The sequence below is a fragment of the Panthera uncia genome, chromosome D2 (genome assembly GCF_023721935.1).
Source record: "Panthera uncia isolate 11264 chromosome D2, Puncia_PCG_1.0, whole genome shotgun sequence".
Lineage (NCBI taxonomy): Eukaryota > Metazoa > Chordata > Mammalia > Carnivora > Felidae > Panthera > Panthera uncia.
Window position 1 is genome coordinate 51,739,377 of NC_064818.1, and position 10,240 is coordinate 51,749,616.

The window sequence follows — 10,240 nt, forward strand, 5'->3', positions numbered from 1 at the left end:
TTAATAAACTAAACAACCATTGACCGCTTTGGGTTTCATTTCATTTTCTTGCTCATTCTAATGGAGAAAGGTTTGAGAAGAGAAATAGATAAAATAGACAAATGAAAAGAGAGAGGCATAGATAAATCAGAAACTGGAAGGGAGAAGTAGTTGGTTCCTGGAGGAAGAAAGAAATGTTCGAGGTGTGGTCAGAGGCGTGGTCAGGAACCCTGTGCCCATCAAGCCTCCCCTTCTCTCTGTTCTCCCCTCTGTCTCTCATCCCTCCTGCCAAGAAGTGAACTGGATACCTTGCCAGTGACCTTGGATAAACAGAAAATGATAAAGCTTCTAAACTCAGATTTAGACACATCACCAGGGCCCAAACTGGAATCACTTACAATGCCCGGGAGCAAACTCTCACACTAGCCACTCCTGTCCCCTTCCACTGTAATTCAACGTCATAAAAAAATAACCTTTTGGAATTACAGTAGGCCTTTTAAAGATGATCTAATCTAAACCCTTCTCACTGTTTTACAGAAAACAGAACTGACATCCAGAGAAAGGAGGTCACTTGCTCAAGGTTATTCAGCTGGACCAAAGTAGATGCCCAAACTACAGACTTGCTTTGTTCAGAGCTATTTCCTCTATGAGCAACTTAAAAGCTATGGAACCCACATTCTCCAAGTTTGGAGAGACGAAGACAAAATGGCACAAAACAACATGAAGACAACCTAATCCAAAATAATAACTTTGCTCCACCTCCCAAAAGCCGGTGACAAAGTAGCGGCAAATGGGCTGTGTTAGGCAGTAACAGTACCTAGAACAACTCAACTGCACTTTTTCCTCGGTCACCCACTTCTTGAAAACAGACAGTAAAAATGCACACAAGACTGCTCAAACTTACTTTGAACCAACACAGCCCTTTTTAAGACTTAAAACTTGGGGATTAACAAGTACATATTTCCCTATAAGGGCTTACAGAAATCACATTATTAGAATTAAAACATCCGGTCATTCAATGAGTCGCAAAACCCTGGAGAAAATGAAATGCCTTCCACAGAAATCTGTCCTCTCCGCTCACCTGCACAGGTAGCAATCCAGCTTAAAGCCAGAGAGGTTTTGCTGTATCCGTGGACTAAACGCAGCCTGTTAAAGACCGTGACCCACGAAACTGACTTTCCAAAGCAGGACCTGAGAAAAAGAAGAAAACTCTTCCTTACCCTTAAAAAGAACAGAAACAATAGGATCCGGTTTCCCAAATTTCGTTTTAGGGATATTGCTGGCAGACTCCACAATCACGCGAAGCATGGCTCTTCGTGGGCAGAAGGCAAGTGCCAGCCAGCCGAGTTGACGCGGAGTGTGCGCTGGGGCTGCGCGCCGCGGGGGGAGAAGGTAAGATTTCTCCAGTCCAGAGCGCAGGGGTGGGGTAGGGGGAGGCGACTGGGTGGATCTCTGACGGATTGTGTACTGAAGGCTACGTGTAAACTGATACCCAAACTCCCGGGGCCCCCGCAGTGCTGCAGGAACCCGCTTATGAATTTGGGAAATGTGGAAGTGAAAAGGGCGAAACCTCAACTAAAAATAATTATGTGCAACAAATGAAACCGAAGTGGTTTGGCGCTAATAAATGCAGCCAGGTCAGGAGACCGCCAAGACGCCACTGACTTTTAATTCGGCAAAAGCCGAATTAATTGGTGTTCCACACCACCCCGTTCATTCTTTTTTGCGCTTCGTGGAGTTTTAAAACTTTGCTTAGTCTTTTTTTTTTTTTTTTTTTTGGAATTTTACTTTTGCTGTTTTCTCTCTCATGCTGCTGAACACACCCACTCAGTAATCACTTAGAGGAAGGTTTGGGAAAAAAAAAAAAAAATCAGTTAAAGGATGCCCCCTGTTGGAATGCAGAGGAATAACTGAGTTTGTTCCAAGCAAACCCAATCCGGAGGGTTTGCAAAATTGGTGTAGTAGAAGCTGATCTTTTGCTTTACAAAAGGATTCGGCTTAGGATTTCTTTAAAAAAAAAAAAAAAAAGCTGGGCACTTAAGTTTTCCTCGTCCATCCAAAGCTGCTAATAGTCTTCAATGGAAACGGAGAAGTGACTCTCCCCTCTTTCGCAGCTAATCCCAGGCAGTGTCTTCCATTCCTTTGCTAAAGAAAAAAAAAAAAATCAGTGACACTTGTTAAAGCATGATATGGCTTTATTCAAGAGAAGGGGACCTTTGCAATAGGTATAGGGACCACTGCAATGGAATTTTGCAGTGGAGGGGAGAGATCAGGCTCAATTTGAAGTACATCAGGGGCAAGTGGGAATTCATAGTCAGGGTGGGGGGCCAGGATGGAAAGTTACTAGGAAGAAATGTCAGAAAGGGGGTTCTGGTTAAACAGACCTAACAGGATTCTTGCTGAAGGTAGGTCAGGATGGCCAGATATCAGCTGGGTGATGGGAGAGAATGAGAAACCCCATCAGATGTCAAGAGTGATCAGATACGGAAGGTGGGGGGTTCTGGTTAAAGTGACTTTTACAAGGAAGTGCACAGATAGGCCCATGGGAAGGTTCAGAGGAGCCTGCCTCCAGTTTGGTCAAATAAAACTCTTTGTGTCCCTGAGGGTGTGTTGGGTGGTGTAACCTGATGATTACGATCCTAGAAGATGTCTGGGGTTAGTAGCCAGCCAGACCTGACTATGGGTCCCTGCTTCACTTTGAGTTATGTCACCTTACAAGGTTCTAACCCCCTCTTTTCTGCGGTGATCTAATCTAAGGTAAAGTTGTCATAAGATAAAGGTCTTAGTGTGGGGTCCTGGCACGGAGCATGCACTAAGTCACACACGTACAGAACCAGAAGTTCATGCTTGAACATGATTTCATAGCATGTCCCATAAAGTAAATTGGCTTTAAATCACTGTGTTTCAGAAGAAAAAGCTAAGAACTTAGGGTGAAGAAACACAGGGTTTATTTCTGTTTTTGAACATACAACCAACAAGACCATTTGTAAGCAAATGCTTCAAGTGCATTGAAAGAACATGGTTTATCTATAGGAATTCTATCTCTGTGAGTTTCTCAATGGCTTATACAAACAACCAATGAAGCCAACACTATATACATTATTGACTAAAGGGACCATATTAGACTCAATATATTTAGACACACAGACTAAATAGACTACATTTTGGTGGAATATAAACAAAATTGTGTTTATTTTGCTTGGCTCGTTTTTACATCTCCTTTTCATTGTGAAATATATTTTTGAAAAAATTCATAGAACATAAATGTGACAGTTTAACAAATGAGCATCCAGGGGAAGATAGAGAACATTGCCAACACTCCAGCAGCCCCTTGTTATAACCCATATGTCACATCTACCTTCTTCCCTTCCCCCCAGAGGTAACCACTATCTTGATTTTTATGGTAACAATTTCTGTTCTTCATAGTGTTTACCCCCAAAATAGTTTGCTTGATTATGACCTTTATATGATAATATCAATTTCTTTATACATTATGAATTTTGTATACATGTATATTTATACCTACATATGTAATACACACATACATATATTCATACAGAATGAATTCTTGGCTGTATTATGACCTTTGTATAAAAGGAATCATATAGTATGAATTGTGTTTGGCTTATTTTTTTCAACATTACATTTTGAGGTTCATCCATGTAACTACTTTGTTTGCTCTTTGCTATCTAACATTTCACTGTGTGAGCGTACCACATTTTATTAATCCACTCTACTTTTGATGGACATTGGAGTATTCAGAGTTTGAGGCCATTACAAACAGGGCTATTGTGAACATCCTTGTGCTTGTTTCCTGCTACAAATGTGCATGAGCATATTTAGGATCTAACTTATGAGTGGAATTGTATCAAAGAGCGCATGCATTCCGCTATATAGTTGATTATATTCTACTTGTAATTGACTATGTTAGAGGTCACGTTTCATCTTTTCAAATATGGATATTCAAATGCTTTATTACAATTTATTGAAGAATTTGCCCTTTCCCCAAATCTAGGTCGTATGTAGATGTGTGGGTCTGTTTCTATGTTTCTGGGGGGTCTGGGCTGGGGCTTCAGTGGAGAATAAGCCGAATTTCTGACCTGATGGAGCTCCCCAACTCTAGTGGGGACTACATGCCAGCTCTCACATGTCTATCATTTACTGCTTTCACCAGAGAAAAAGAAATAGAAAAGAGGAAGTCTTCGCAAAAACTCTAGATGTAAGGAGCAAAGTAAGGGGTAGTAAAGAGGGGTTAGTGGAAGAGAAATGAAGATTCATAATATCTTATTCCAATTCCAGTTTTGCAGGACGTTAGGTATTATCTAACAGCAATTTTCAAACTGGCATGCACAGAGGGTCCATTGTTAAGATCTCTTTGCTGAAATACTTCTTTAAGAAGTTTTTTTTTTTTTTTTAATTTCAGGGGTGCCTGCCTGGCTCAGTCTGTTGGGTGTCTGACTTCAGCTCAGGTCATGATCTTGCAGTTCGTGGGTTTGAGCCCTGCATTAGGCTCTGTGCTGACAGCTCAGAGCCTGGAGCCTGTGTCTCCCTCTCTCTCTTCCCCTCCCTTGCTCATGCTCTGTCTCTCTGTCTCTCTCTCTCAAAAATGAATAATCATCAAAAAAAAACCTTAATAAAAAAGGAATTATTTCAGCTGATAACTAAAATGATTTTTAGAGCAAAAATGCTATTTTTTGTAGTTTAATTATAGGGTTTTGCACAGGAGTAAATGATACTTTTAAATAACTTAATATATAGTATATTTAAATTTTATTTCTTTAAAAAAGTACCTGGCAGTGACCTAAATATACATGGAGGGCAGGAGAGGACAAAATATTTTATAACATTTGGCACCATTATATCATCATTATTCAAGGCAATTGAGGAGCTAAATACAAGATAGGTATGAATCTGAACTTCTCCAATTCAGTATTAACATATTCTAAAATAAACCTTAAAAAAAAAAAACAAACAGAACAGGGAAAAGTGGAATCATTTTAAGCCTTGTGCTCACTTTTTTGGAAATAACAATTCTTCATCAAAATGTTTGATAGACAAGTGCCTCCCAATCATTCTTCTGTAAGGATGCTTCATTCATGCACATGTGCCTTTATTCAGCTAACAGCTACTGGAAATCCACTTGGTGCCAAGTACAATGTTAACTACAAAGACGAATAACACACATGTCCTCTCTGCAAGAAGCTCAGAGGTAATTATAGTCCAGTGGGGTGAGTGTAATGATAGAGGGAGACAGAGAAGACAGGTATCTAACAGGGCAGGCCAGGGCAAACAGGGTGGGCTTCTGGAGGAGGTGGCTGCTGGACTGAATACAGATCTTCCTCAACTTACAATGCAGTTATAGTCCCATAAACCCATCATCATAAGTTGAAAATATCGTAAGTCAATATTTAATGCTTTACATATCATAAATGCATTTAATATGCCTAACCGACCAGACATCATAGCTTAGCCTAGCCCACCTTAAATGTGCTCAGAACACTTACACAAGCCTATAGTTGGGCAAAATCATTTAACACAAAGCGTTGACTGTTTCGTATGATTTACTGAATACACTACTGAGAGTGAAAAACAGTGTGGTTACATGGGAGCAGAATGGTTGTAATTTGTATGGGTTGCTGGCCCTTGTGATGGTGTGGCTGACTGGGAGCTGCGGCTTGCTGCTACCCAGCATCATGAAAGAGGATTGTAATGGATTGTGCCAGCCCGGGAAAAGATCGAAATTCAAAGTATGGTGTTTACTGAATGCATATCACTTTTGTACCATCATAAAGCTGTTAAGTCAGGGACTTCTGTATTAATGGTTGAATCGACATATGTATGATTTGAACTAGCATTAAACAAATACACATGGTGAGCATTAGAAACTTCAAGCCATTTGGTGTTGGCAGAACATCACGTGTGAGGTGAAGCAGTCAAGCAGTGAGCCTAGGCAGGCAGACAGCAGCTCAGAGACACTTGTTTGCTCTGTTAATAACAACTTACATCTAATGAGTGCTCACTCTGTGCCAGACGCTGTCCTCAGCCTTTTATTTTGTCTCATTTAATCCATCCACTGCTCTATCTTATGAGGTAATTACCACTTTATCATCCCCATTTTACAGATGAGGAAACTGAGGCCCAGTTTGGTTAAGTAGTGCCTAAGTTCTCCCGGCAAGCGGAGCCGGGATGCGAACACACGCAGTTATCCTCTAGACTCCATGCTCTTATCTCCTTACACCATGCCTCAGTGGCAGTGGGGACTTACTAAAGATGCATTTTTCTGCAGGGAAGCAAAATGATTAAATTACATGCCAGTTCTCTGGAGACAAATGAAACATTTTAATAACCCCACAGACTGAAAATTAATTTAAAAGGAGCTAAAGCAGGCAGAGCTGTCAGTGCTCAAGGAGCTGCTCTCATCAAACAGAACGCACCAGGAACTGAAAACCATGTCAGGAGGATCACTGACTGGCTGGTAAGAATTCTCCCAAGTGAGATTAGTCAGCAGAGAAAATCTGCCAACCTGCCCCGGAAATGGCTTTCAAACGTGTTACTTACTGATAGGGCTGCTTTGATCTCAGCCAAATGCTAAGGGTGTCTCCTTATTTACAGATTTAGAACGCAGCCCTTCGTGGCTGACTATGAACTCTATCTAACCCAGGAAAGAGCAGTGGGTCGACCCAGAAAAGTGTCGGGCTCTAAAATGACGCTTTTTTGTGCCTGTTAAGGAATATTGAGAAAGGAGGAGAGTAAAGAATTTGTCTATTTCTCCACGGTAATCTAGGGCAGAGAACACCCAGGTCAGTTCATTCATTCATTTATTCATTCATTCATTGAGCAAATAGTTATTAGCTTCCTAATTTGTTCAAGCACGGTGATGGTAGGTGCTGAGGATATGATGGTGAGCAAAATCAGACAAATTCCTCAAGGAGTTTGCAGTCTAGTGAGGAAAAAGGACACCAAAGAATCATTAACAAATAAATGTGCGATTATAACTACAGCGAATGTTTTGAAGAAGTAGCTGGTAAAGAAGGAAAATCTCCTTCTCAGAGGCAGGAAAGCCTTTCCTAAGGCAGTGAGGATTAAGCTGAGATCTGAAAGGGAAGTAGGAAAAGATAATAGTGGCAGCATCACAGATGTGGGAGCTTCCTGGGAAAAAGCCCTGAGGCAGGAATAAACCTGCCTGGTCAAGGAATGGAAGTTGTCAAGTGTGGCTGGTTTGAGACCAGGCTTAGCCCTGCTAAGCCTGAGAGAACAAAGAGGGATTTGCTTTTTTATGCCAAGAACAAAGGTGGGTCAGTAAAATGTTTTAGGTGTGTTGGGGAATGTGTGACATGATTACATCTACTTATTCCAAAAAAATCCCTACTGAAGGGAAATTGGATTGGAAGAAGGCAAGAGTTTACTTGGTCCTTTTCTTCCTGCATTTAAAGAACATTTATCATGTACATATCGACACTGTCCAATAGAAATGTAACAGAAGCCACATTTATCGTTTTGGATTTTCTAAAATTCACAGTAAAGACAGTAAAACAGTAATAGTGAGATTAATTTTAATATATTTGATTTTGCCAAAAATATCTATAATAATACTATCTTAACATGTAAAAAGCTTTTTTTAAATGTTTCTTTATTTTTGAGAGAGAGAGAGACAGAGTGAGAGCAGGGGAGGGGCAGAGAGAGACAGGGAGACACAGAATCTGAAGCAGGCTCCAGGCTCTGAGCTGTCAGCACAGAACCCGGTGCGGGACTTGAACTCATGAACCGCGAGATCATGACCTGAGCCGAAGTCGGATGCTTAACTGACTGAGTCACCCAAGCATCCCCATCTCAGCATGTAAAAATATAAAAAATTACTAGTGAAATATCTTATGTTCTCTTTTTCATACTAGTTTTTGAAATCTGCTGTGTAGTTCACACATCCCAATTCAGAAATGAAATTTTCATTAGAAATACAGCTGTATTTAGATTTCATAAACTTTACAGTTGAAAAAAATAGGTTTGCAGACCCAAGTTGTTCCAAACATAGTTAAAAGTTTTCCAATAACTGAATCAACTACCATGTTTTAAATTAAAATTAAGTAAAATGAAAAATTCAGTTCTTCAATCACAGTAGCCACATTTCAAGCACTCAACAGCTGTATGTCTAGTGCCACATATTGGACAGAGCAGAAGGAACTTTTGCCTCACTGCCGAAAGTTGTATTTGGAAAGTACGTAGGATCTGCTGGTGAGGCCCTGGGCATTCATTACTATCCTTTTAGGTCTTGGGAAAGACCTAATCTTTCAAAGGTGTTGATCGTACTCACCTACAACAAACAGCCCCACTATTTCTTTTTCTTAAGGCTAAACATATTCAGCAGGCTGTTGGTACCATTCTGGTTTCACAAGTAGATTTTCCTACTGGGAAGAAAATAAAATAACCTGCTGAAATAAATATCCAGTCTGCTTGGCTGTTAGATTGCTCTCTGAAACCTTGCCCTAGGATTCCTCAGAGTGAAGTCAGCATCAAAGTCCTAGCACCTTTGTGAGGCCTTATACAAACTACAGCTCCTCACACTTCATGCCTGGCGGCACCTGTCAGTGAAGAGCAAATGTTGATTTTCAGGTCTAATAATTAGGAAATTACAAAATTACAAAATTCAGCAAGCCATGGGGCCAGTGAGCCTCCTGCCTGCTCTTCTTCCTCTGGGGTCCCCAGTCACAGGGGGAGCTCCCACCAGAAGAATGTGTAATTGAGGTGTCTGGCCCAGCAGGTCCCCCACTGCCAGTCTGCCAGGTGCCACCCTTCTTCACAGAGTTGTCTCCCCACCCCCCAACTCCCTCTCTTCTTTATTCCCATTTTGGTTCTAAACTGAGCAGGGAGATTTCTTTCTCTGTCACTCCAAAAATTTTTGCAAATTTCTATGGAAACTAATTTTGTCCTTGCAACTGTGGGCAATGCATATCATTCACAACCTCCCTTATTTTGCCAGGAATTCCTCCCACCCCAATCCCATCTGACACTTTAACACAACAGATGTGAAAGAGCTCAATTCTATTCACTTTCCCATCAGAAATGTGAGCTCTTTGGAAGCAGGGACCAAATGTTATCTTCTTGCATTATTTAAAAAAAAAAAAAAATCCTTAAAATTCTCTACATGGCTTCTCATCCATTTTATTTAGTTACATAGGAGTTTGTTACTTTTTGTGTAATAATGGGTAATGTCAACTGGGCATTTACTAAATGCCAAGCACTTTACACAGATTCTTCCATTTAATTCTTATATCCATTCTAGAGGGTAGATATTATTATTTACATTATTTTACAGATCAGGAAACTGAGGCTCAGAGAGGTTAAATAACTTATTTAAGATCACACATCCAGTAAGAGGCAGTCAAGCCAGGAGTTAGATGCAGTCGTAATCTAGAGTTCTGGTGTGTGACATTGTTTTCCCAGGACGTTTTGCTACTGTATCCTATTATTAAATCTTGGTGAGTTTATGCTTGGTCTAAGAGAGAAATGTTAGGCTCTGCCAAACACTCTTTGTGCCCCTTTGCAGCAATAGAGCCCTGTAGGCAGCTAAGAATGACTCAGATTTGACCTACAGACATCAAGCCGGAGGGCAGCAATCTGGAGCAAAGGGCTGCCTGGTCTCCTGCAGGACTCATAATCTAGGAGTTCAGTCTGGGCGTGCCTATCAGTTCTCCCACCTGCTACACTCTCCAATGCTCCACCCCTGACTTTTGGCAGGAGAAAGCTTCAGCCCAATGGGAAGACAGGCTGTCCTCTCGGGGAAGGCAGTTCTCCCATTCTATAAAGGGCAAAACTGGTACCTAGAAAGGCAAGTTACGCTCAAGGACACAGGACGAGTTAGTCCCCATTCAGTTATTGGGTTTAACTCACTGAACATAGTAATGTACTTCATCCCCAAAGCAGATAAACATAAATCCGCTGCTTACAAAGAAACACCGAGTCTGAGGTTTGAGACCTCAAAAAAACCCAGAAAAAAAAAAAACCCAAAATAGGACTGCGGGGCCTTGGGCCGGAGTTCCAGTCTTCCGTCCCGCCCCCTGACCCCGCCCCGTCGGACCCACTTCGTCCGGTCTAGGTCCCGCCTCTCGGAGGCCGCAGCCAATCGGGGAGGCGCGGGCTCGCCGCGTGTGCCGCTCCCCTCTTCCTGCCGGCCGCGCCCCCGCCGGCAGTGACGTGCCCCGCCCCGCAGCCGCGGGATTCAAACTCCCGGAAGCGGCGCCCGCGCCGCAGGGTGTGACTGGGCGGA

General features: G+C 41.8%; 1 protein-coding gene across 2 annotated transcripts in view; it reads right to left on the reverse strand.

Annotated features, from left to right (window-relative positions):
* Positions 1-10,085, reverse strand: part of MYOF (myoferlin) — a 162,799-nt gene extending 152,714 nt beyond the window's left edge. For both annotated transcript variants that reach the window (XM_049646410.1, XM_049646409.1), the window contains exons 1-3: positions 9,865-10,085; positions 8,288-8,381; positions 1,200-2,124 (exon numbers count right to left, since the gene is read on the reverse strand). In XM_049646410.1, coding sequence (XP_049502367.1) covers positions 1,200-1,287 — 88 coding nt within the window. In that variant the 5' untranslated portion in view covers positions 1,288-2,124; positions 8,288-8,381; positions 9,865-10,085. The remainder of the gene's footprint in view (positions 1-1,199; positions 2,125-8,287; positions 8,382-9,864) is intronic.
* Between the last annotated feature and the right edge of the window lie 155 nt (positions 10,086-10,240).